Source organism: Eretmochelys imbricata, chromosome 9, assembly GCF_965152235.1.
Source record: "Eretmochelys imbricata isolate rEreImb1 chromosome 9, rEreImb1.hap1, whole genome shotgun sequence".
Lineage (NCBI taxonomy): Eukaryota > Metazoa > Chordata > Testudines > Cheloniidae > Eretmochelys > Eretmochelys imbricata.
Window position 1 is genome coordinate 100,774,940 of NC_135580.1, and position 27,579 is coordinate 100,802,518.

Sequence of the window (27,579 nt, forward strand, 5' to 3'; positions counted from 1 at the left end):
AAGGATAAACAATCATTTGCAGTGTGTTACTACCTTCATTTCTGCTGAGTTCGATGTCGGCAAACAAGCCAATCTTAATAATCTGCCAGAGAAGCCCCAGCACCAGATGTGGTTTCCCTTCCCTCAAGTCCTCTGCTCCAATATTGACAACATGACACCCAATGGCGGAGGCGGAATTCAATGCCAAGTTCAAGTTCTCCTGTAAACAAGAGAGCTAAATGAGAGGTCTCTCTCTCTGCCTTTTGTTCCGTGCAGACAGCCTGGGGACTTCCCTGCTTTTAGTAGAAGAAAACTTGCAGTTTTACAGTAACTACAGCTGCATTAGACTCCAAGGGAGTATTTTAAAAGAAGTCTCATGGAAGTGGACTGAATTAATAAGAACTGAATTAGACCCAAGGGTTTAATTTCAGTCTCTGGTTTTTAGTTTCAGCCTCTGAGTCACATCAAGTGGCATCAACAAGATTAAGACTGGAACATCAAAGTGTGCATTAAAATGCTACATGTGCACACACAGGTTTGCGTATTACAACATGTATCAATTTACTACGTTGTGTATTCTAATACAAACATACATGCACAGCTATCGGCCTCCCTTCTGATAATAGCAGCATAAACCTTGAGGTACGTAGACTGCTACAGCATTTCAGTTTTGATAAAGTCTGTGAAGGGGACCCTTAGCAGCTTTTGGCATTACGTCATTCCTCGTGCCCTTACGAATATTTACAGAACATTACCCTTCGCACTAAGATTTCCATTTAATGCACAGTACAGAGATTCCTTTAAATTATTAAATACAATTAAAACTGATCTCTGCTCTGGACCAGAGTCCTGAATTAATTCCGTGAGTTGCTGTATTAATCTCCCCTCACAAACCCTGTGTGATTTCAATCTTTGTAAGAGATCATGAAAGTATATTATACCATACCTGAATTATAAATGGTGTGAGTTTTTTCTTGTTGATTGCTCTTTCGTCAATTGTATCCGGAACAGAAAGATTGATCATTTTACTGACAAAGACAAAAATATTCAAACACCATTAAGCGCTTAATCCTAACACAAGTTGTTGCAAATAAACAGAACAACAATGAGATTTGATCAGACACTTTGTACTCAGTTGTTTAAAATAAAAGGTTTAGATTTGGGACATCAAGAATGTATTTGTAATTTATAGTTAAGCCTGATGAAACTTTAAACACAGTAACAGCCACCACTGAACTAGATCAGTTGCTTGAGTAAAAACAGATGAATTATCAGAATACCATCAGCAAACTAGTGAAGACCCATTATTCTGCTGTAAATTCTAGAGGGAAGACTTGTTTTCTTCCAATTTAACCCCGTTGTGTGTTTCAGCATACCTAGAAGGGAGAGACCTTGCTAATATTAAATAGGAATTCCAAAATAAAAACCCAGACAGTGCAAACATTTGGAAGAGATGGCGTGTGATGCGAATTCACAAAAGGCTCAGAATGGGTTTTTCTACTATTCAGCGTGTAGAGCAATGCTTCCTGCATCTACAGGCAAGAGGAGTCGAAGCAGAGGTTTTGCTGTACATTATAAATTATTCCCCACTTGGTCCTACTTGTAGATCACAGGTAGGCAGGTGTCAAAACAAGGCAGGTAAAGACATCATCAAAGTGAAAATAGGCAATGCCTAACCTAGAGTAGATCTTCCGCCTTTTGCTACAGTGCCGCTGGAATACCATGTCACCTTGCTTTTCAATCTAAAAGCCGTTTCTACAGAGTGAAAATGTAGGCTATTTGATGGCCCTGGAGAGTAGACTCCACATTTTGCAGTGAACAGCAGAGCAAGTTTCCCTACTAATGGGCCCCACCTTCGTCCTAGAGCCTAATCCAGCTATCATTAGAGCCAATGGGAAGTAGATCTGGTATTCAGAGATCCTGTTGCTAGACGCATTTCATCCTTAGCCTCTGTTGAGGCTTCCAACACGGGACATGACAGTGCTTCGAGATGCAGGTATGTAAGGAAACTGGACTGATGTCAGAACATGCCCCCACAGGTCACTGTCACACATTTCTGTGCATCCATGAATGTAGCTGGGTTTTTGTAGGACAGACTTTTCTGAAGTCAGTGTGTGTAACAAGACCCAAAGAGAAGCGAGAATCCACAGACAATATATAACACCAGTTTCCCCCACGTCATCAAAGCTGGCAGCAAAGCAAAAGCATGCTCTTGCACTGAAAGTCTGAAGTGGCTACGTACCCCTTTTTATATGAGCTACGAATTCTATCCAAACATACAGGGTCAGAAAAGCAGCCTAGATTGAAGAGTCAAGTCCCAATGACAGGGCTTCTGTAGGAAACAGACTTACCATAGTACAATCCCATCTCCAACAGCTTTGAAGAGGTCATCTGTATTTGGATTCATTGGAATAACATGCCTGCAGTCGGGATCATTTTCCAAGGCTTTGTTTATCCAGTTTACAAAGGCATATTTTTCTTCCTCTAAAACGAGTGCAATTGTAAAGCAAATGTAGGCTTTTTACAGCATAGCATACGTTTGAACTGTGCACAGTAATTATTGTACTACATTTTCACTTTCTTGGTCACAGTGCTTCATTTGTGCTAGGGCTGAGCCCCGGCACCTCTAGGCTTGGCCATTCAGAGCCCCGTCACCTTTGGCTTGCTGCATCAGTTATGAATGTAAAAAAACAACTTGACCCCGGCACCTCTATCATTACAAATTAAGAACTGATTGGTCACAAAAGTCAAATTCAGAGCTTTTTATCCTCTGTAGTAGTAGAGGAATTTTCATAGTACAAGTCACTCACTGAGCTGGCTATAGCCAAATGCAAGAGGAATATATCAGCAAACTGAAACTGCTACAAGACAAATCTCAGGAATGTGGACATACTCAGTCACTCAACTTAAACAGAGCTAATGTGACATCCCTTGATATTTAGCCTTGCTCTTGTTTCAATTTAACTATTCAGGGCGGGGGTGGGCGGGGGGGGGGGGGGGGGTGAGCTTGTTTTCTGCCAGGTCATTAAACTTGCTAGTTCTAGGCTTTGGTCTGTTTACTCGAGAAAGCATTCGAATGTCAGAGTAATACCTGAATAAGAATGTTGGGTTCCTTCACTGGAGAGCTCTGATGTACCACCAATAGCACAAATTCCCTCTTTTCTGTTGATGGCTTTTCTGAAAGTTTTAGCAATATCACTGCTTTTCAGCTCTTGGAAAATCTACAGTTCAGAAAGTTTTGTTTAGACAAACATTCATTTTTATAAACTGGAAAACACGTGCTTAAGCAAACATTGTAGTATAATCAGTAAACATAAGAATGGTTTAGCAAAATAATGCTGGATCTAAATTTACGATGGGGGAAAACAATGTGGTTCCATTAGATTTAATCAAGTTAAGTAGTACAAACACCTACTGAAATGGCCTTAAGAAGCCATTACATACATTTATCATCATTTTAGTTCGGTTTCAAGAGGCCACCAGAAGAGCTCAAAACTCTGCAGTCTGAAAGCAAGTGTACATGCAGTCTCCATGTGAGCAAAACAATTCAGAAAGCTGTTGCACAATTGTAACCCAGTTTGTGTAAGCAGGACAGCTCATGGGATGTGTCTTTAGTTCACACAGATGTGACTTTGTCCACACCCCACAGAAGACAAAAATCTGAGATTTTTAAAGCACATCTGAGCAAGTGTAAAATAACATCTCTAAGATGGACCGCAGCAGTGACTTTCCTACCATATTAGGCTATTGCTAGGTAACAAACTTTTCAACAGATCAAATCAATACATGCTCTTTATGTTTGAGGTCAACAGAGAATCTTCAGCATGGAAAAGTTTATGCTGGGATTTCTTTGTAGATATTAGTGTACTATTAATGTCTATTGAACTAATGATTAGGAAAGAAAAACTAATTAAACATCAAGAAATCATCTCCTCAGAGGTGACCTCTGCCTAGAACTATCATAACCTAATCAGCTGTCCAAACCTCCAAGAGCTCACCATTTTGCTCTCCTCTTGCTAGTCCCTGCTGAGCCCCAGTCCTATTTGCTCATCTGTGTTGGCTTACAGCAATCTCTGTATCACACCTTGTATCTTCCATGAAATATTTGCCTAAGTGAGACTCAGTCATCCTCTTGGGGTTTTGACAATCATCCAGTTTTTCTGCGCTCTTACTGAAAGCTTCCCAGCTGGCACATCCTACTGGAAAAGCACCCAAGAGCTTTCAGCTCCAGCTTCTGCTCCGCAGAGGAACGCTCTCCATGCAGGACAGCTTTGCCTCTTTCCCTGGTGCATTAAAGATACATGGTGTCTTCTCGTATTTCCCTTTTCCTCTCTACAGTTACCAGGTACACACATTTCCCCCTCTGCTTCTCTTGTGTAAAAGGCACAGTTTTGGCATTGAGGAGCTGAAGATAAGCCCCCATTTCTTGTAACGATCTGGTCCCAGTGTGGCACAATTCCACATACCAAGCTGGAGCAGTAGCATTAGTCACACACAGTAGCTAGCCTGCCATATCCTGGCTAACTCAAAGCTACTACTTCAAGGGTGCCTTGTGATGGGCACCACAGATTAACCAAGGCGGCAGCAGGCTAGTCTCCTGTCGGGATTTCAGACCCATCCAGTATTTTAGCTTAAACCTAATGTTTACTCCTGTGTGCAGCTCTCGGCAGCCGGCAGCCTCGCTAAGCATTTCAGAATTCCAAAGGCAGCATTTGCGGGCACACTGAATGCAAGTCCAGGAGACCTGGGGTAATGTCAGAATCTCAGAAGAACGCTGGTTATGGAGCACCTTTCTAAAAGCCCTCAGGGCTGGGACTCCTCGTGAGGTTGGGGAGAGGAGGAAAGAAAAGAAAGTGCATGTCAGAACATATCCCTACCCAACCATTCTCGATCGACTTCAATCCCCCTGAAGGGATTGACTTCTGTCTTCAGCAAGGGGCACCTACAGCCGTCTCTGAAATGCTCTCAATATCGCGTAGGTGCCAGACAAACTCGCATGGTGCTCAGAGTTCTGCCTGGAGACTCAGTGGCAAGGCTCAGGTAGGGCTCTCAATTACGGTCTCAGATTTCAGTGTCTGGTGCTCAAGCTCCTTCCTGACCCCAGTGCTCACTATTCTCCCTCTAGAACTTCTCTGTCCCTTGCCGGTCTCAGCAATCCCCCTTCTTCTGGTACAACCCGTAGTGTGATCCTTTGGCATGGCCTGGTGGACTCCCTTGTCAGGGCAGGACTAAGCACTTCTCTAGTGGCCCTATCTATTTTTCAATTTTTTCTTGAATTGCAGTTCTGGTTGCAGAACAGGGCCGTTAGCCTGTCTTAACCAGGCAGCAGAGGGAAGCCCCAGTAGCAGAGCGATTGTAGCTAGCTCTGTGTCCCCATTCCGTACTCCTTAAAGCCCTCACCCCGGAGACATGGCCAGTCAGCACAGCGTTAGACACCATGCTGAATCAGCCCCTGCTGCCACCAGGATGGGGTAGCACAAAGGTGGCATTCAGCAACATCGCCCCTCCCTGCATTGCTCCTGCGCCAGGGACAGCTTGGCTGGACCAGAGGATCCAGGCTCCACAGGGTTAGGAGTAAGTTTGTGCCACAGTTCTTTTTATTACGAATTTGGAAACGTGCAGCCTCACACAGTGAAGTATTTGTTAGACTATTCAAACGGACCCTTTTAAATCTTCTTTTAAAAGCACTGCACTTCAGATGGCATGTTTACTACGACCGGTCTGCAAACCGTTTTGAAAAGTAACAAGCTGTTCACTAGATGAATTACTTTCATTTTAATAAGTTACCTAGGTGTTTTTTCATTTTATTTTCCACGACCAGTCAAGGAGCTGCTCCAGTACCCTACTGTTTAAGTCATTCAAATGAACACGGCTAGCCAACCCTTCATTTTAAGACCACTTTTTGGCAATGAAATCTTGGTCAACCTCAGATAAGTCTTCCTCCTCCTTCATATTATTTCTCCAAGTAATTATGCTGAAGCTGTAACATTCCCTCTTTCTACACTTTTATAAACAAACTTTATAAGCGGAATTGTTGCTAAATCTGATGGTCTCCCCGCAGAGGTTAGTTGCTGGTAGGAGATCTTCATATTATTAACATACAAAATTATTAAACACTTCACTTATGTGGATGAGAATCTTTTAAACCGTTTTCTAGTGCAAGTTAGAATTATGAACCAGTGCAAACTGGCATTTGAAACATGCACCCAACATGCAAGTGTTCACAAACCGCAAACGAACTCCAACTTACTATTCAGCTCCGAACTCAAGAGTTCAGAGGGTCTGAAAATAACCGAGGAACAAAAAGGTAAAGCTAAGTTAAAAGAAATCAAGAGAAGTTGCACATAAAAACAGCTGTCCGTCTCACACCACACATTTAGTGGCATTGCTGTCACAACATCACTGTCAGAATGTAAAGAGGGTACAGGGGGGCATTTAACCCGTCTTTCAGAGAAAGCCTTTGCCAGAAATACCACACTTTTTCTGATCCCTTTTTAGAGTCAAAGGCCAGATTCTAGATTTTTCTACCAGATCATCATGCTCTGCACTCCTCCTCCGAAGGGAAAAGCAGGCCAATGGTGAAAGTTAAATCAATCAGACCAGCAACTAGAACTAACCTTGAAGTGTACCTTATAAACCCGCCTCCCACCCTCATTTGTAACAAACAGAGAAGATTCTCAAGTGATTTGTAGACACATGAACTTGAGAGGTAAAAAACTTTCCTTTCCTTCTGCTCCACTAGTCTGGGGAACCAAGTATTAACTAGCCACAATCCAGGAACTAGGACAGAATTTAAGACTTATCTATACTTAAAATTCTCCCACTGGTGTAGGTAATCCACCTCCCCAAGAGACAGAGGATAGGTCAATGAAAGAATTAGTCTCTGACGACTTACTGCGGTCTACACGGGGACTTAGGTCGGGCTAACTCCGACGTGCAGAGGTGTGGATTTTCTGCACCCCTGACCAACGTAGTTAATCTGACCTAGTTTTCTAGTGGAGACCAGGCCTTAGCGAGCTGTGAAGTGGCATGAGCGCATAGATCCCATCATATCAGTTCTGGTTTGGGTCGGGGACCTAAAAAGTGTATGGAAAGATCAAGTTGATTTCAAGTCAGTATCTTCTGAGGTTTGATAAGTGAAAGAACCTTTCCTTCTACTCAGAAAACAACACCAAGTCACCCTAGAAAGGAACGACCCTTCAGCGTCTCTAAGACAGACAGTTTTCATACTGGAAAAGTTCTGAGACGTTCTCTGATCCATTCCTTCAAAAGTAACCCTGCTCTTTCCCCTGGGAAGGCCAGTGCTTTGGTAGGAAAGGCTAGGCCTATTCAGCTAGTGTTTCTAGAAGCACAAGAATTACTGCAAACAGTCTTTTAAAAAAAAAAAAAATCAAGGCCTAATACAAAGTAGACAGTCTGATCAGGGTGAATGGAGTGAGGAGAAGTTACACCCATTATTATTAGACTTCATCTAAGGCAGTTCAGACTGTGTATTTGTCACAAAACCCTATAGCAAAAACACGGTTAGCTCAATTGCAGGAAAATGCAGAAATATACTTACAAACACAAATTCTTCAAAGCTAATCTTCCCATCCTTGTTCTTGTCACTGTCAATCATAAGATTCTGAATGATCTCTCTCACTTTGTATCCTGGGAGAGGCAGATTAGCTTCCTTGAAGAGTTCATGCAGTTCATAATCACAAATGAATCCATTGCTGTTGAGATCTTTACATCACAGTGGGGAGGAAAAAGGAGAGAATTGTAGAAACAAGTTAATCCTCCTGGAAGTACATCCCTGTTGTCACCAAAATAAATTAACCCCAAATCCCCCAGCATGCCTTACTGAAATGTAAAAGGGGTCTAACCATTTGTCTTGTAATTTCTGTAAGGCACAGAGATGATGATAATACTGAACAGGAGATAAATATCCTAAGTAGTCTACTCATTTAGATCTAAATCTACCTGTATCACACAAACTTGTTGTTCATAAATGTAAACTGGATTCACCAAGAATGTGAATTAAACAGCAGGAACAAAAGAAAGGTTGCCCACGCTGACAGGAGCCAGCTGGTACAACATCATGGTTTTTTGTGAGACGTCTCATTCCATGCATGACAAGGGTCAGACCTGGGACTTGGAGGTCCTGCATTCAATGCATGGACTTTAAATTTAGCAGGCAAGCACCAGCAGCGAGGCGCCGATCCTGCACGGACTAGTGGGCTTGACTTTACATGGTGCACGTAAGCCAGCTGCCTTCAGACTTGATCTGAATGGGATTGCTCACCATGCACAAGGTTTTGCATTGCATAAAAGTCTTTGTAGTACCAGTGCCCCCGGCTTGTATAAAACCCATTTTAATATATTTTCTGAATAAGAACGTACATCCTAAACACCTCCCTCTAATTTAAATTACTGGTGTAGGTTCCATGCTTTCAGAATCTAAACAGGTTTAAAAAAAAATCAAATACAGAACTGATTAAATCACTTCAGTAACATTGCCACCTACTGTGAGCTGCCAAAGAGCGCCATGCAATGACATTTGGTTTGATAATCAGCTATCAAGTTACAGTGCCACTGGATACTCAGAAATAGGCTAAAGTAAACACCTCCTTGGGTAAGGAAGAGACTGGGACAAGGGACAAGACTTTCAGTTTATCTACTGCCTTTCATACAAATGGATCCCGCGTATTTTATAATCACACAATGCCATGTAGCAAATGTTTTCCCTGCCACCGAAACACAGGCATACGAGGCGTTGCATGTCAGAACTAACACCAACACACTATACAACAGTTCAAGGACAAGAAACAATTATCCTGCATCCCACAGAAATCTTAAGAGTAGCTTGGATCAGCAGAACATAATTGTGCAATTTAGAATTTACCAAAGGTGCTGGGTCTAGCGCCCCCTACGGGTCTCATCTGGAAGACTGCTCCTCCACCACCGGCCGGAGGAGTGTTGGTTCACTGGCAGACCAAAGACTGCCGCCTCCTGACTCACGCGCCATTCTTTCTCGTTGTGCACGGCTTCTCTTGGGAGGACTCTTACCAGGTATTAATAAAACCAACCCCCTGAAGGCTGACGACCTCACAGTTCGGTGTGTACAGAGCCTTCGCAGGCTAAACCGCAAAGGCCAACAGCAGCCCTGCGTCATTAACAGACTGTGCCCTACATCAATGCAAGGTGCGGAGGGAGAGGGGTTAATCCAGTTTCTAGGGGTGGGGGCCACTTCACCAGTGACCCCCTGGATAGCGCTTAGACCAGGCCCAGGGGCAAGGCAGGGTATAGAAGCTGAGCTGCTGCCCATGTGGAATTAGGAGTTGGAAGGAAGGACTTCCCTCTCCGGTGCTGTCCACCGGCCTCCTCAGGAGCAAAAAAGAGTCATTTAACATCCACAAGCACTCTCTGAAACAACAAAGGGCCTTGGTCCCAGAGAAAACGGCAGAGACCGGCAAGTCTCCTAGATACAGCAGCTGCTCTTGTTTGAGAGCAAAGCAACTGCCCCACATCTCTCTTCCCCTCCTCTCCTCCCCCAGTACAGGCATTAGGGCGGTCGTCTTTAATTCTTTTCCCTTGACAGCTCTGCAGTTAGAGCCACCAGTCACATCCGCTGTGTATTGCCAAGACTGCCTCCCCCAGAGAGCTGGTCTGCTGCAGAAAACAGACCACACGCCTAGCAGCTCCGGCAGCCACAGGTACTTTCAGCTGGACTCAGCCAAATGCATCTGTGAGAGTCACACACGTAAGTTCTTATGCCTTAAGATCAACAAGCACACCCTTAGTCTTCACTCCACATACCCTCTCCAGGAAGAGAGTGGTGCTTCGACAAAACGTGTGTTCTACTCACAACACAGCTGCCTTCCTACGAGCGCCCAGAATTTAAACAGCCTGCCCCAGAAGCAACGTATGTCACTGGTGCACATTCAGATGCCAGGTTGTTGTAGACTCTACTGGATTGTGGCAACAAACAGAATTGCTCAGATCAGGGTTGGAAGGGACCTCAGGAGGTCATCTAGTCCAACCCGCTGCTCAAAGCGGGACCAATCCCCAATTTTTGCCCCAGATCCCTAAATGGCCCCCTCAAGGATTGAACTCACAACCCTGGATTTAGCAGGCCAATGCTCAAACCACTGAACTATCCCTCCCCAGCCAAGACCAAGCCAAAAAAATAATAATCAAGGTCAGTCTTTACTGATCTAACACAGACAACCACCTTTAAACAAAGAAAAGCCAACAGCACATTAAAATAACTGAAAAGCCTGATCCACTATCTAAATGTTAGTTAATTTAACAACAGCGCTGTAAGCCTGATTAAATCTTGCCTAGCAAGTGTTCTAGTAAAGAAACCCCGCCCCAGCCGGCTCCGTTTCCCAGTTCCATATGGTATTTTAAGGCATTTTAGTAAGTTCACCAGAAAATGAAATGCAAATGGTTTAATGGCAGGTGTCCAAGGTACCATAGTACAACCCTGTAGTCACTCCTAAATTCTTCCTTAAAATGTAATACAATCAAAAGTATTCCAAAGTGAATTACTAAAAGATTAAAATCCTATTCACAACTGCAGCACTTAAAATAATGCTGACAAAATAAAACATGCTTTAACCGAAGAGTAATTTTAGTGAAAAACACTGCTGTCTGGCCTTCAATTTTAGAACTTTATTCCAAAAATATAAGCTTACAAAGCAAGCTTTATTAAGCCCAGCAGTCAGATGTCATCAGCAAGCTATTTCCCCTGGAGATAAATCACAGCTTCTTTCATTAAAATGTCTCATTGCACAAACTAGCTCCTTAAGGCAGATCCTTTCACTGCCTAGAAACCAATGAAAATGCCCAATGCATAAAGGAGGCAATTCACCCCCGTGTAGAGGGCCAGCTCTGGCCTTAAGTGGTACTTCAATTTCACCCCAAATCGCTCTGCAAATCAGTGCTAAGTCTTGGAGTCTTGGTTCACAATGACCCACCAGAACCTTCTGCGCTTGTGCCAAATAAGTCAGATAAGCCCAGAGACACCTGTGCAGAGTTTTGCTGAATCTTAAGCTAACATTTGTCCAAGTCACGACTGCCAACCATTTTCTACAAAGGAAGCTGCCTCCTTGAAGCTTTAAATACAGACCTTAGCCAAGGCAGGAGGCCAGCTGGGATTTTTATTTCTATTCCTCATTTATTTTCCATTTCTGACACCTCAAACTTGTATCTAAAAAAGTATTTGCAACCCAGGTTTGCCTACAGCACATCTGTGTTTATCCAGAGGTGTCCCGGGACAGGTGACGAATGGGAGTTCACATGATGGGAAGCTAGTTGGAATGTAGTGAGGAAGTTTTACTTCCAAAGTCCTCAACCCTAGAGCTCAGGAAAGAGGCCAGCCAACCTTCAGTGCCGGCCAGCTGCTTTGGATCCCCACCCTGCATCACAGAGGAGAAAGCCTTTAATGCCAGCTGGCACTATTTGGAGCTCAGGCCTAAGTCAGAGGTCCAGCAAATCCTCCACTCCCCTAAAGGTACATACCACTCCAGGGATGTCACCAGCTGTGGGTTCACAACGTCCCCCCCCCCGTATTTCTTGCAGAACAGAACAGAAACCACCATTTCCACAATTAGAGGAGATACCGTAAGCAAGGACTGGCCACAAGAGAGACTAATTATTTGAACTAGTTTGTTTCTAAAGCCCTGGTTTGCTCATTTGAAATCCCATCCGGTCTATACAAACTGCTTTCCACATCCTATCATCAGGTGCTTTCAAATAGATTAGATTTACCTTTAAAAACAGGCAGGAATAGTTTTACCAGAAAGGAAAGCTCTGCCCTCATAAGTGCCTTATTACAGAAGACATTTTCACTAAATGGCCGCTCATTCTCTTGTGAAAGGCATGGGGGGGCGGGGGAGGGGAGGGAAGGAGGGAGAGAGAGACAGACAGACAGACACGTGGAAGCTTCTTTTATTTTGGAATGATGGGACAGCCTTATAAGAAAAACAAAAGGGCAACTTGATGCGGACAGATAATATAGAACTTCAGTTGTAGGGTCTGGCTCACCATCTCTTGGCAAACGATTTATTCTAACGCTCACCAACTCTAGCCAAAAGGCAAGGATCACAGACACACAATGCTACTTTAAGCTAGTCCCGTAACAGAGACATTTCAGCTGACTATACCACCATTTAAGCTTATCACTAAAAAGAATTCCTCATGCTTCTGATAATCATTTACTCTGGGATTTCTTGCAGATCAAAAATTACTCCAAAATAATCAAATATTTGCTTATTGGGGGAAAAAAAAATAAAAATTTATTTATATCACCAACCATATCCTGAATGGCTGGTCATTTCAAAGGAACCTAATGGCACATTCTCTTAACCAGGTTCTCAGAACACTTATGTAAAAAACGGATGATGAATTGACCAAGAATTCCTCCTTAGCCTGCAAGCAGACAGACCACGGCTAGATGCTTGGACACTACAGTTAGATACCCACGGCTGGCCTGTCTCCACTGACTCCGGCTCAGGGAGCTCAGTCTGTGGGGCAGTAAAATTGCAGTGTAGCTTTCTGGGCTCGGGCTGGAATCCGAGCTCCGAGACCCCACGAGGCGGAAGGGCCCCGGAGCCCGGGCCCAAATGTCTACACCACAATTAAACAGCCCCAACAGCCTGAGCTCCACGAACGTGAGTCACCCGATACAGACGTGGTGGGTGTTTAATTGCCGTCGAGACTCACCCGGGCTACATCTACATTACCGCACACCACCGGGGGTAGCCGTGTAGCATACACATAGCTACCTGCTGCGCCCGCACAGCCATGTGCAGTTACACCTGCCGGAGAAAGGCTCGGGCAGATGGGAGGCCGTGGGGGGAAGGCTCTCGCTGGCATCAGCATGTTGTGCACTAAGTGGCATGTGTGGACCCTACTGGTGTGCACTAACAGCTCCCTCGTGCCTGTTAACAAGAGTACCCATTAACGCACTCTGGGAAGCTTGTAGTGCACGCCAGCAGGGTCCACGCGGGCCAGTTAGTGCACACCGCATTGGGGGGACTAGAATTTGCACCCCACTCATGAGGACTAACGCACTGTGTAAACAAGCCCCACGGTCCCTTTTTAGCTTAAGTTAGTGTTATTTAAATCTGATCCCAGCTCTGTTGGGTTGGATTGCAGTTACAGTGATTTACAGAGATATGCCAGGATCTCCTGCTTACTACTCTGATCAAAAACCTGAAACAAACAACATATTTTAAGACTCTGCATTACGGTGTTGCCATTGGACCTTGTTTTATAGGGATATCAGTGTCCCAGCTGCTTTGCGATTGGGATTTACAACTTAAATAGTTCTTCTCCTGCCTCGGCTGCAAGACACCAGGCCGCACAGCAGAGGGTTTACAATACACAGAGGCTTTTGCATTTTCAGTCTTAACTCCTTGGCAACAGAGCAGTGGATTTAGGTTTTTAAAGTTGGATGGATACGCTGCCCCAGAATTGTAATAGTTTTAATGCAGTCAGAGTGGAAGCCAGGAATGCCGGGATAGCATCTAGCTGAATAACTGAGAAGCACCCAAGCACTTACAAAAACAGTTGAGAGTGACCCTGCAGCCTGGCTCTGAAACACCTTAAAGATCGGTTATGGAAAGCTACTATGTCATTACTAGGCAGGGGAAAGCCACAGACCATCTTTGTGACAGAAAGCAGTAAGTCTACCATTTACCTTTTCATGGAAGGGGCCTAGTACCTCATTGGCATGGTCACCATTGCTCAGACCAAGTTGTAAGCTCCTGCGTAGCAGGTGAAGTTTCACATTTAGTTACAATGTGATTCAAGCACTCCAACTGAATACAGAACGCCTGTTCTGGAGAAAAGTGAGAGAGTGGAGATATGGGCAGAAGAGAGGCTGTCGAGTTTGGGTAGGGAAACTGATAAGCAGAATGGAGATGCATATTAGTATGGGCTATACAGTCTGGCAATCTTAACGAGAGAGAGACAGAGAAAGAAAACGAACGAACACATACACAACCTTAATTTGTATGGTCTGGAGACATAACCTTCTCCTTTCAAATTTCAGCAGGTCCTTGTGGTGACCCAATGAAAGTAACTCCCATAAAAAGACAAAAAGCTCTAGCCCCTGAACCACAGGACATTTACTCCTCCAGAGGCTTACTCCGCACTCGTTCCGGCACTGCACAATAGAGATTTTCAAAATGACAACAGCACACAGGATTCAAGACTTGTTTACAAGGGTCCTTGTTGTGTGCTGGCAAGTTCTAGTAGGCTACTGTACACCATCTCCACAAATTCACTGCATGCTAATCTCCTGCATTTCTGGATGCCCTCTACTATTTGGCCAGACTTAAGACGGGAGGTTGTCTTGACATCAGCTCATTATTAGTGTAGTAAAAGTTATTCGCTGGCTGAAGGTCCCAAGTTAGAAAGCCTGTGCCAGAACCAACGCTTGGGCATCAGAAGAGCCAGGACTACAAGGAAGCAAATATGGAATCGTTCTAACAGGCAAACTACAGACTGTGAGCATTACACTTTGATGGAAAGGAAACTACAGCTCATCCAAAGTTTCCTATTTCTGCTGAAGGAGTCTCCACGCCCACATGCTGGACCCACTCAAAGGTCACTGCGATGATATATGGGCACCAGGCTCTGCCCATATGCAGGTGGTGCAACAAAACCACAAGCAAAGAAAAAATCAAAGCCACTTCAGCTCTGGCTCAGCTTCCTCCAGACAAAAAACTTAAAATAGCTTAAATAACAGGATGCAAGAGGGGAAAGTAAACCACACATTTCCTTTTAAGGATATGTGCTCTTGGCGTGACAAACTCCTTCAGCATCACAAATCCTCTTTATATTTGCTTTAATATACTTTCTGGAGCATTTTTTTATTGCCTTGCCGAAGCAAGCAAAAAGTGTTGAAGTAAATTACAAATATTAAATCCTTGGTGTTTCCAAGCAGGAGGGCCGTCACCTACAGAAGTACACAAAATCAGGAGAGAAGAAGTTGAACAGATTTTGTTCTGTACCTGTCTCCTAGGGGGGAAATGCTGCTCACATCCAAGTACAGACCAATAAAGAACCCAACATTACGAGACTGCCCTTATTTGAGATTTGGAGCAAGCCCCAAGCACTATGCATCACTCAAAATCTGGACACAGCCAGTCAGGGCACAACATTTCAGCAGCCCAAATCAAGTTACTGCCATAAGCTATTGCATTACAAGCACATCAATAAAGGGGCCATTTTAAAGGTTGCACTTTCAGCCACTGGTCCCTTCAAAGCTGCCGTTTGCTTCTGTCCTCCCACTCCTCCCCCAACGACAGTCCCTGGTTTTGTAGGGCTGTTTGTCCACGCAGCCGAAACCTCCATTTTGTTCTCACATTCCAAACAAACCCCAGCTCTCCTCTGCCTGCTGCCTTTCCCCTCCATCGCGTGGCAGGTCTGAAGAGAAAGGAGATGGCAGGACCAGTTCTGCACAGTGAAGCTGGCCAGGGTGTGAGTCCTTTTAAATCTGGATGAAGCCAGTGAACCAGAGCAACCAGATTACTACCCCCTGCCCAGTTCTTAGAGAACCTTTCACAGGTGATCTCCTTCCTGGATTTCTTTATGGAAAGGAGAGATCTCGGACACTAACCAGAAGAACTGAAGCTAAGGGACTGTCTACACTTAAAACGCTACAGCGGAACAGCTGCTCCGCTGTCGCGCCTCAGTGTAGACACTACCTATGCTGACAGGAGGGATTTTCCCGTTGGCATAGGTGATCCACCTCCGTGAAAAGCGGTAGCTGCGTCGACAGAAGAATTTTTCCCTCGACCTAGTGCTGTCTACACAGGGACTTAGGTCAGCTTAACTAGGCTGCTAGGGGTGTGGATTTTTCACACCCCGGAGCGACGTAATTAGGCTGACCTAATTTTTGAGGGTAGACCAGGCTTAAGACAAACAAACAGTGACTGAGAACAGGGGTGACCATCAATGCTCCTTCTGCCTCGGAAAGGAGCACTGAAAGCTGCTGGTTTGGAAGGTTAAGCTAGCTACTCATGAAAACATGCCCGGTGTTCACAGCCTAGCACATAAGAAGCTGCTACGAGTTACCAGCGTAGCAAGAGAGAGAGGCTGGAAAAGTGACAAGTGCCAGATGTTACATTTGTTCAATACTGCACCCAGGAGCTCTTAGAACATAAGGCTATCACAACCGTACCTCAGCCCAGGTGAGCCCATCTGCGGCTAGTGTCACCAGCACTATAAATGGAAGTCCACTGAAATGGAACAGCGATTTGCTAGATGCTATACTCAAAGTGGTTCTGATACAGAGTGTAGTTTCGCTTCATTGGCAGGATGCTCATAAAGTCAAGTATCAAAACTCCAGAGTGACTTACTTATCAGTCATTCCATGGAATTCCTCCTCTCCCCATCCACACACACACACTTTCTAAAAACCCCAAGAGCTCAATTTTCCTACATTTGCACTCATGTCCAAGGATCGTAGCTGGACTCTCCATGGTGAGAGGAGGATTTCTTTGGAAAGAGAGTTACATATTTTCACATTTGTAAAAGAAACTGAAGAAAGATTCCCAGAAAACAAGCCATAAATCCTGAGGCAAAAAAGACCCATGACATTCAAAACATTTCAGATAGCTTCAGGCATTTCCATTGTTGAACCAGACTGCCCTGTGTTTTATGCAGACAAGATGGTTACAAGAGAGACAAGAAGGAATCAAAGGAATCTACTGAGGGACAAGGACTCCTAAGTCACTCTTGTTGTAACTGCCTGAAGATAGCGATGATGTTTCAAAGGTTTATAAGTCATTTTTAATTAAAGAGAGGCTATCTCCAGAATTACCAGTGACCTGGAATTTCCCAGAATAAAATTGTTTTTGACTTGGATCCCTCAGTCTTTGGCTGCCTCTGTAAACTAGGAATGAAATCTAATTCTGATCACCTCTTAGGGCTTGTCTACACTACCCACCAGATCGGTGGGCAGCGATCGATCCAGCAGGGGTCGATTTATCATGTCTAGTATAGAAGCGATAAATCGACCACTCAGCTCTCTCCCATTGACTCCGGTACTCCACCAGAAGGAGGAGAGCAAGCAGAGTCCACGGGAGAGCATCAGCTGTCAACTTACCACAGTGAAGACGCCACGGTAAGTAGATTTAAGTACTTCAACTTCAGCTACGCGATTCACGTAGCTGAAGTTGCGTATCTTAGATCAACCCTGCACAGTAGTGTAGACAAGCTCTTACACACTGGTCACACAAGAGACTGCTTTACTGTGTGGGGAGTCAGTGTAGTGATCCTCCCATTCTAGTGGGGACTCTTGTTAGGAGCTGATCTGAGATCACATAACGCATGAGCCTTTGGCACACAATGCATGGACCTCCTGAAGCAATCACATGGCAGAGATTTACGCCCAAAGTGGTAAGGACATGTATCCTTGGAAATTCACTCAGCAACAATTAGTCTTTTTGCCCCACTACCTGGAGCATATCTGGGGGTAGGGCTAAAAGAACCAGATGGGAAAATGCACAAATTCACTGTCCAAAATAGCCATTTTAATTTCTGCAGACCAGAACTCAAACTTTTCAGAATGTGCCAAAGAGCAGCGAGCTCACGACAAAAGCCATTATGTACGTAACGCTCCTTGTTGCCTGGCTCTGTCTTTAGGGTATGTCTACATTTTGAATTTGTTCAAGCCTCTGCCTCCTGGTCAGTCAAAGTAAAACTGACTCATGGCACACAGTATGTGATGAAATAAAACAGAAGAGATCTCTGCATCATATACTTGAAAGACTTTGGGTTTGTTCTCTTAAATTTCCCTTCCCCCACAGCTCGTTCTTACAGAAATGATCAGTGAATAGAGTGGGGTTAAAAACAAAACAAAAACCAACTGGTATTTTTTTTTAAAGCCCAAAAAATATTTTTTATTTACAATTAAATACATTTTACTTTTTAAAACATTTAAAATGAAATTTGAAATTATGACAACCTAGGTTAATGCCTAAACTAAACTAAAATTATTAAAATCATTTCCATGAAATAAAAATATTAAGCAGTACATGTGGCTGCCAAAGTCAAAGCCCTGAACTAGTGGAAGTCACTGACTAAGCACCTCGAACCAAAGATGGCTGAAGAGCTCAGCTAGCTTTTGACAGCTGCAGTCTCTTCTGCAGGTTCAGAGAAGCGCATTTTCCGTTTATTGAACTAGCTCAATTCAGTGACTACTTCATTTAAAGCAGAGGAATCAATTGGGTGTTGAAAAAGCAGGAAATCTTGTTTTATTCAGAGACTGGAAGAGGGAAAATGGAGGTATGAGCGGATGAGACCAACAAATCCCCCAAAAAAACACAAAAATGACACAACCAGAATCCATCAGTTCAATTAATTAAATTCATTGTTTAAGTAAATCAGTTTTAAATTCAAATGCATCTTTTGAAAACTGTACTTGTTTCTTACAGATCCTGCACATTTAAGGTAGTTTTGTTTTAATAAAGTTTTGGTTTTGTGCATTTTTAATTGAATTCCAATTTCCATCCAAGTGCAGTCTGAAACAGATCATGCACAAAAAAATTTATCTTGTAAAATAAATGCATCATTCACCATTTTCTAACACAAAGATGTAAGTTAACATATTATTCAGGTGGCTAACTTACATAATTAGCTAGCTAAATGTTTATAGATGTGTATCCTTCTGGTTAGGAAAAGAGTTCCAAATTCAGTGTAAAAGTTCTGTGTAGTTGCAAACCAATGTGTTGATTCTCAGGTGGTAACCCATTGAACCCTCTCTTTTAGTAAAAGAGCTAAGAAGTACAAATGCAAAAAAAAAGTTTAAAATCACTTATTTAAGTCATTTTGCTTTAAATGAATCCTCTATCAGTAAATAAAATGCCTTAGACCAAAGTCTCACCATGTTCATACAGCAGAGAGATTTCATACTGACTGATCTTAAACATGAGCTAACAGAGAAAGCTTATAGGAACACCACTGGAAGTGAAACACTAGGCCGGTCTTCATAGAAGGAGAAGAATTTGATCCCTGCCTACTTTGAAATAAGCCTGAAGCATGTGTAAAACAGGGACTTCCTCGTTGACTGAACGCTGCTTACCTCCCAGGGGAACTCAATTAAAAAGTAGATGGACTCAGACCTCCTCACCTTCGCAATTCATTGTCACTTAGCACTAGATCTTTGTGGACTACCCTGGCCCCTAAAAAAGGTGCATTAGCAGGCCTAAATCCATCCAACAGAGGGCAGCAGCGTACTCACACCAGAGTCACAATATGACAGTACCTTTCTAACCAAAGAATTGGTCTTCCCATAGCCACAAGTTTGGTGTCCCCACTCAGCCGATTCATGCTCTAAGAGCTGTGACTAGATCCTCAGTGCTGTGGCTTTCCTGCCAACTCTAATCCCAAAGGCCATGGGAACCTGCTTTCTAAAATGTCACGTCTCACTCAATGGCTCACTTGTCCCCTTAGGACAGAAAGTTAGCATGGACGTTCACCGGGTTGTGCCCAACTTCTAGTAAGGGTGAAGTGAGCATGAGCAAGGGAGAAGGAGCAAAGATGCCGGAATGGAAGCATGCTCACACTTCCCATCAGGAGACGCAGCTTTGCAGGGTCACTTATCCTGGAACAGGCAGGTCGTGCTGGACCCTGCTCGGATAGCAAAGCCTCCTGGCAGGTGTTGAAGGATCCCAGATGAAACTACCCCCGGTGCCTACAAGGGAGACCTCTTGCCAGTTTTGTTCTGCCCCCATGTTTTACCCAGTCCAGAAGGTTCAGTGCTGTGCTTGAGGGTTTTTCTCTGAAGCTGGTTACAGCACGTGGCAGGCCTTCAAATGCTAAGACATCACCCACGCCAAGCGCCTAAAATAATGTTGTTTGTTTGGAGAATTCCACTTCCACCCTTGTCAAGAGATAACGAAGAACCTGGCCAATAAGGGATCTGGGGCAGTCCGGCATCTGCTGACTAAGACAGGACTGCCCAAGGAACAGGCATTGCATGTATTCCACCAGCTTGCCCACAACACCATGGGGGATGCTGTTAAATGGTTCACGTGAAGGGGCACTAAAATTGCAAGGCACTAAAATGGCACCAAAAGCCCACCTGCCACTTTCCTGGTGTTGCTGTTGGCAGAGAGAGAACGAACCCGTCAGTCTGTGTTGGTGGCTCTGAGTGTGCAGATGCAAGCGAGGTGGTAGGATCTCATCTCTATAAGCTGCTTGTTACACTGAAAGCAGGAAGAGCTACTTACCAACTTTGGCAAAGGCCTCTCTCAGTTCTTCCAGCTCATCTTTGGAGATCTGCGTGGTGCTGGCCATCTCAGAACTTAGTAAGTACCTGCAGAGAAAGAAGAGAGTTCATGAAACAAAGTTGTTTTGTTCACGTGCATTTGATTCCGCAGTTATGCTACAAAAGACTCTGCATGCAGCTAAAGGCAAGGGCTATTCTTCCAAAAACTTATCATCTCAGTAGGTCTTGTAGTTGAATTTCTCTAGGCGGCAAAATAAACAGCTGTTGAGCACAGATGGAAAGGGATGCCCAGCCCTGCCAGCCTTGTTAATATTTATCCATCTCTGTGTTCGTTTTAATAGTGGCAGCCCACACTGCAACTGCTCTTCCTGTTCCATTAAAGCATCTGTCACAGGTGTGTGCCATAGTCAGAGCTGCTTGAAAAATGGAAAGCTAGTTGCATGAAAAATCTCAAATCACCTGAAACTAGAACCACCTACGTTCCTCCCCGTCCCCAGTACAATTTCAAAATATTATTTTCTTCCACGTTTACGTAAACAATTAAGCAGATTATTAAATTGCTCTCAAAATTTTTCATTTACCCAAAACCTGGTTTTTGGCAAAATAAGAGATTCAAAAATATTTGGAAAAAAGTCCCCAGACAAGGCAAAAAACCCAAAATGGCACAAACAAAAACTGCTTCCACAAAGAGGCCATTTTTACTTTGTAAAACCGGTTTGAAAAGCATCAATTGTCTTTAGCAGTCAGCATCCTGAGGAGGAACGGATGAGCCAGGGGCTAATTTCCACTGACACAGGCCTCCTGGCAGCACGGTTCTGCAAGGCATGGGACAGTGGCGAGCACACAGAGGGACAAGGGGCTCTATACCATGCTTAACATAAGAGCATATGGAAACTAAGTCTTAGTTTGTTCAGACTAGTGACAGTTCCTCTGCCCTGGGTGTACTTCAGAAGCACAGAGTGGAGCGGTGCCTCTCCGTGGGCTGCAGCTGACCCCCGCCCCTCAGAGGCATTTTTGGAGGAGCATGCAAGAAGGGGGCAAGGCAATGGAAGTCCGAGGCACAACACGCATAGGCTATGCCTACGCTGCAAGGCAATACCTGCGGCCGGCCCGGGTCAGCGGCCACCCACAGCAGGGTCACGGGGGAGTGAGAGCAGGGAGGGCACCCAACACACCAGGGTCCTCTCTGCTGGGCGGTGCCAACACCTTGGAGATCCTAGGGTAGGGCCATGTGTCAGAGCGGCCGGCAGGCTGCGCGGCTCCTTTTCCCTGGTTAAATATTTACAAGGTTTAGAGCTGGGGCAGATTTTATTTTACCAGAGCCAAGGCTCTCACTGCGTCAGGGGCTGGTGGCGTAGGTAGTACTTGTCAGTACCTCTGCCTGCCCGAATCCCGCCCCAGCCGGACACGCTAGACTAGACAGGCCCCACGTTCACCGGGACTTGGGGACACGACAAGGCCGCTTTGAATGCCATCGGCTGGAGAGAGCCAAGCAGAACAGTTTCTCCCCCACTTAGAGGGGCCGTCCCCATGAGCCGGGGGTTGGGGGAGGGGAAGGGAGCTCATCAATCTACATTTTGCCGGCTGGCAAGAGGAAGGTCGTGCTCCACTTTAGCGCCTTTTGACCCAATAAGCCTGCACATGCACTGATCTGCAAGCCTCCTTTGTCACCCAGAGTTATATAACAGCTCAGTTCCAAAGCGTGGCTCGTTGGGATTCGAACGTTCAGAATGTGTATTTGCCTGGGGCTGTAGATACGAAGTTTTACCTTGTTACACTGTTTGGTTTGGGGACAATAAATAGTTTAACAAGGCAAGAAAGGGTGGGCAGAGGCAGACCGATGGGAAAGCAAAGCAGATGGGAGCTAGTCACCATTGCCTTATTGCAACATACTTTGCAGGGGAGCAACTTGTTAATTTACTGGCTCTCAGCAGATGGAATTTGAAGATGGAATTTTATTTACACTCATTTATAAAAATCCCTAACAATATTGCGGTCACGGACCGGCTGACAGTCCTTTAACTATGGCAGCACGAGAAGCCTTATCCTGAGAGTGGGCCTGACTGTTATAAAAAGACAGTCAGCTGCGAACCAGCTGAGCGGGGAACAGCGGAGAGGCTAACAGAGGGAGTTCGCCCGGGGAGAGCCCACTGAGCCTTTCATCTTGCCAACTTCTCTGAGTAGTTACTACAATTCCTGAGGAAGGTTGTAGAAGGACGGTAATATGGATGGGGGGGGGTTCAGCTGTTGTGACCTGCACTGGATGTGCTATGTTTGTCTTTCTTCCACAGGACAGAAGCGACTTTGTCTGTACGAAGTGCAAGCTGGTCTCCATATTGGAAGAGAAGGTTCAAGGTCTGGAGCAACAGGTATCGACCCTGCGTTGCATAAGAGAAACTGAAAATTTCCTGGACAGACGTCAGGATATGCTTCTATGGGCACAACGTTCTGAAGATTCAGAGCAGGCTCCGCCACGGGGACAGGAGGACGGTGAAGGAATTTGGCAGCATGTGACCTCCAGAAGAAGAAAGGGGAGCGTTCATGTACCAGCAATGCAGATACAGGTAAGCAACCGTGTTCATGTTCTCTCCACAGGGACCATTGCGGAGAGTGGACCAGATGATACATCTGAGGGAAGGGAGCAGAAGGAGACTCCGCCGATTGGAAGGCATGGGATGCATTGTCCTAGGGTTGGGGGTTCCACGACCACCGCTCCCAAAAGGAGGCGGCGGGTGGTGGTGGTGGTCGGGGACTCTCTCCTCAGGGGGACTGAGTTATCTATCTGCCGCCCTGACCGGGAAAACCGAGAAGTCTGCTGCTTGCCAGGAGCTAGGATTCACGATGTGATGGAGAGACTGCCGAGACTCATCAAGCCCTCGGATCGCTACCCCTTCCTGCTTCTCCACGTGGGCACCAATGATACTGCCAAGAATGACTTGAGCAGATCACTGTGGACTACATGGCTCTGGAAAGAAGGATAAAGGAGTTTGAGGCGCAAGTGGTGTTCTCGTCCATCCTCCCCATGGAAGGAAAAGGCCTGGGTAGAGACCGTCGAATCGTGGAAGTCAACGAATGGCTATGCAGGTGGTGTCAGAGAGAAGGCTTTGGATTCTTCGACCATGGGATGGTGTTCCAAGGAGGAGTGCTAGGCAGAGACGGGCTCCTCCTAACGAAGAGAGGGAAGAGCATCTTCGCAAGCAGGTTGGCTAACCTAGTGAGGAGGGCTTTAAACTAGGTTAACCGGGGGGAAGAGACCAAAGCCCTGAGGTAAATGGGGATGTGGGATACCGGGAGGAAGCATGAGCAGGAGAGCGCAAGAGAGGAGGGCTCCTGCCTCATACTGAGAAAGCGAGATGATCAGTGTGTTATCTTAAGTGCCTATACACAAATGCAAGAAGGCTGGGAAACAATCAGGGAGAACTGGAAGTCCTGGCACAGTCAAGGAATTATGATGTGATTGGAATAACAGAGACTTGGTGGGATAACTCGCATGACTGGAGTACTGTCATGTATGGATATAAACTGTTCAAGGAGGACAGGCAGGGCAGAAAAGGTGGGGGAGTTGCATTGTATGTAAGAGAGCAGTATGACTGCTCAGAGCTCCGGTATGAAACTGCAGAAAAACCTGAGAGTCTCTGGATTAAGTTTAGAAGCGTGAGCAACAAGGGTGATGTCGTGGCGGGAGTCTGCTATAGACCACCGGACCAGGGGGATGAGGTGGACAAGGCTTTCTCCCGGCAACTCACAGAAGTTACTAGATCGCAGGCCCTGGTTCTTATGGGAAACTTCAATCACCCTGATATCTGCTGGGAGAGCAATACAGTGGTGCACAGACAATCCAGGAAGTTTTTGGAAAGTGTAGGGGAGAATTTCCTGGTGCAACTGCTGGAGGAACCAACTAGGGACAGAGCTCTTCTTGACCTGCTGCTCACAAACCGGGAAGAATTAGTAGAGGAGGCAAAAGTGGATGGGAACCTGGGAGGCAGTGACCATGAGATGGTCGAGTTCAGGATCCTGACACAGGGAAGAAAGGAGAGCAGCAGAATACGGACCCCGGACCTCAGAAAATCAGACTTTGACTCCCTCAGGGAACTGATGGGCAGGATCCCTTGAGAGAACAAAAGGAGGGGGAAAGGAGTCCAGGAGAGCTGGCTGAATTTTAAGGAATCCTTATTGAGGTTACAGGAACAAACCATCCCGATGTGTAGAAAGAATAGTAAATATGACAGGCGACCAGCTTGGCTTAACAGTGAAATCCTTGCTGATCTTAAACACAAAAAAGAAGCTTACAAGAAGAGGAAGATTGGACAAATGACCAGGGAGGAGTATAAAAATATTGCTCGGGCACGCAGGAGTGAAATCAGGAAGGCCAAACCACACCTGGAGGTGCAGCTAGCAAGAGACGTTAAGAGTAACAAGAAGGATTTCTTCAGGTGTGTTAGCAAAAAGAAGAAAGTCAAGGAAAGTGTGCGCCCCTTACTAAATGAGGGAGGCAACCTAGTGACAGAGAATGTGGAAAAAGCTAATGTACTCAATGCTTTTTTGCCTCTTCACGAACAAGGTCAGCTCCCAGACTGCTGCGCTGGGCAGCACAGCATGGGGAGGAGGTGACCAGCCCTCTCTGGAGAAAGAAGTGGTTCGCGACTATTTCGAAAAGCTGGACGTGCACAAGTCTATGGGGCCAGACGCGCTGCATCTGAGAGTGCTAAAGGAGTTGGCGAATGTGATTGCAGAGCCATTGGCCATTATCTTTGAAAACTCATGGCGATCGGAGGAGGTCCCAGATGATTGGAAAAAGGCTAATGTAGTGCCCATCTTTAAAAAAAAAAAAGAAAAGGAGAAGGATCCTGGGAACTATAGGCCAGTCAGCCTCACCTCAGTCCCTGGAAAAATCATGGAGCAGGTCCTCAAGGAATCAATTCTGAAGCACTAAGAGAAGAGGGAAGTGATCAGGAACAGTCAGCATGGATTCACCAAGGGCAAGTCATGCCTGACTAATCTAATTGCCTTCTATGATGACATAACTGGCTCTATGGATGAGTGGAAAGCAGTGGACATGTTATTCCTCGTCTTTAGCAAAGCTTTTGATATGGTCTCCCACTGTATTTTTGCCAGCAGGTTAAAGTAGTATGGGCTGGATAAATGGACTATAAAGGTGGATAGAAAGCTGGCTAGATCTTCGGGCTCAACGGGTAGTGATCAATGGCTTCATGTCTAGTTGGCAGCCGGTATCAAGTAGAGTGCCCCAAGGGTTGGTCCTCGGGCCGGTTTTGTTCAATATCTTCATAAATGACCTGGAGGATGGTGTGGATTGCACCCTCAGCAAGTTTGCAGATGACACTAAACTGGGAGGAGAGGTAGATACTTTGGAGGGTAGGGATAGGATACAGAGGGCCCTAGACAAATTAGAGGATTGGGCCAAAAGAAATCTGATGAGGTTCAACAAGGACAAGTGCAGAGTCCTGCACTTAGCAAGGAAGAATCCCATGCACCGCTACAGACTAGGGACCGAATGGCTAGGCAGCAGTTCTGTGGAAAAGGACCTAGGGGTGACAGTGGACGAGAAGTTGGATATGAGTCGTCAGTGCGCCCTTGTTGCCAAGAAGGCCAATGGCATTTTGGGATGTATAAGTAGGGGCACTGCCATCCGTGTCTTCACTGCCTCAGATGGGGGTGAGGTTGAGTTAAAAAGCAGGGCAACTGACTGCATTGCCAGCAGATCGACGGACGTGATTGTTCCCCTCTATTCGACATTGGTGAGGCCTCATCTGGAGTACTGTGTCCAGTTTTGGGCCCCACACTACAAGAAGGATGTGGAAAAATTGGAAAGCGTCCAGAGGAAGGCAACAAAAATGATTAGGGGACTGGAACACATGACTTATGAGGAGAGGCTGAGGGAACTGGGATTCTTTAGTCTGTGGAAGAGAAGAATGAGGGGGGATTTGATAGCTGCTTTCAACTACCTGAAAGGGGGTTCCAAAGAGACTGGATCTAGACTGTTCTCAGTGGTAGCAGATGACAGAACGAGGAGTAATGGTCTCAAGTTGCAATGGGGGAGGTTTAGGTTGGATATTAGGAAAAACTTTTCCACTAAGAGGGTGGTGAAACACTGGAATGCGTTACCTAGGGAGGTGGAGGAATCTCCTTCCTTGAAGGTTTTCAAGGTCAGGCTTGACAAAGCCCTGGCTGGGATGATTTAACTGGGAATTGGTCCTGCTTCGAGCAGGGGGTTGGACTCGATGACCTCCTGAGGTCCCTTCCAACCCTGATATTCTATGATTCTATGATGCCGCTTACATCAACAGCAGCACTCAATGAGGTCAGTAATTGGACTATAGGAAATAGGGGGAAAGTACAGCACAGTGACAGGGGCAAATGCTATGGCAAGATGTCATCCAAACTTCAGCAAGCTTTAATATCAATGCCAAACAGGCAGCAAAGACTGAGGGTTTGTCAATATCCTGTTCAATGCATGTAAACTGTGTGAAATCCATTCATCCACGGCTCTCTGGCTGTCTAGTCTGTACACGTCAGACTGAGATTTCATTTGGTTATTGAACTTCTACTTGAGCTTTCCCAGAGATTGGGAGTTGTTTCTTAGAGTAAACTCAAGGGCTGCTAGTGTTTACCTGTGCTGTGGCTAATAGATGTTTGCCTCCAGTTGTTTTGAAGCATAAATTTAATATATTCCTGGATGTACTGATTCCACACATAGCTGAAATTCTATAAACATCACAACAAGGTCATTAGGCTGGCAAGCACAGCCAGGAAAGCAGTGTTTGACCTGCCACACTGTACTCATTAAAGGAACAGGAGCTTCAGCAGAAAGTGAATCTTGAACTTGAGGCAGCAAACACAGAGTACTCTCAGAAGTGAGAATGCAGAAAGTCTAATAGGGTGCAGATTTATTGCTTGAAAAAGCTTCAGGTTTTATTCTGCATACACAGAAGTTTTCTTGTAAATTACTGCAGATTTAGGAGACTTCCTACCTTGAATTACCATCCTTCCCTTTTCCTTTTATTTGTACAGCTCTACCACTGTAAGGTTCTACTAAGATTTTCCTTAAAAAGCCCTTTGAGAGGTTTGTAATGTAACCACGTTAGTATTCAAAAAGAATGTCGACAACTTACATCTGAATGAAAATCTTTTAGCTACTATTGTTTCCGTGATCTTAGGCGTTGCATGTAAGTGACAGCTACTCAATACTGGATATGTGCAGTGTCACTGATGCTTTAGGAGAAACAGTCATTTCTGTGGGTCTTATGACGACAGGAGAGGAAGAAAACTACATGAAAAACAGGTTGTTCTTTATACATGTGCTGACAAGGGAGTGTTTAGGTACTTGAGAGGGGGATTTGAACCAAAGAATT

The 27,579-nt window shown here is 45.2% G+C and overlaps 1 protein-coding gene across 5 annotated transcripts in view; it reads right to left on the reverse strand.

Moving 5' to 3' along the window:
• Positions 1-27,579, reverse strand: part of PLS3 (plastin 3) — an 86,340-nt gene that overhangs the window by 12,015 nt on the left and 46,746 nt on the right. For all 5 annotated transcript variants that reach the window (XM_077825635.1, XM_077825640.1, XM_077825636.1 and 2 more), the window contains 6 exons: positions 20,211-20,296; positions 7,541-7,704; positions 3,071-3,200; positions 2,331-2,463; positions 926-1,007; positions 34-199 (listed from right to left, as the gene is read on the reverse strand). In XM_077825635.1, the coding sequence (XP_077681761.1) occupies positions 34-199; positions 926-1,007; positions 2,331-2,463; positions 3,071-3,200; positions 7,541-7,704; positions 20,211-20,277 (742 nt within the window). In that variant the 5' untranslated portion in view covers positions 20,278-20,296. The remainder of the gene's footprint in view (positions 1-33; positions 200-925; positions 1,008-2,330; positions 2,464-3,070; positions 3,201-7,540; positions 7,705-20,210; positions 20,297-27,579) is intronic.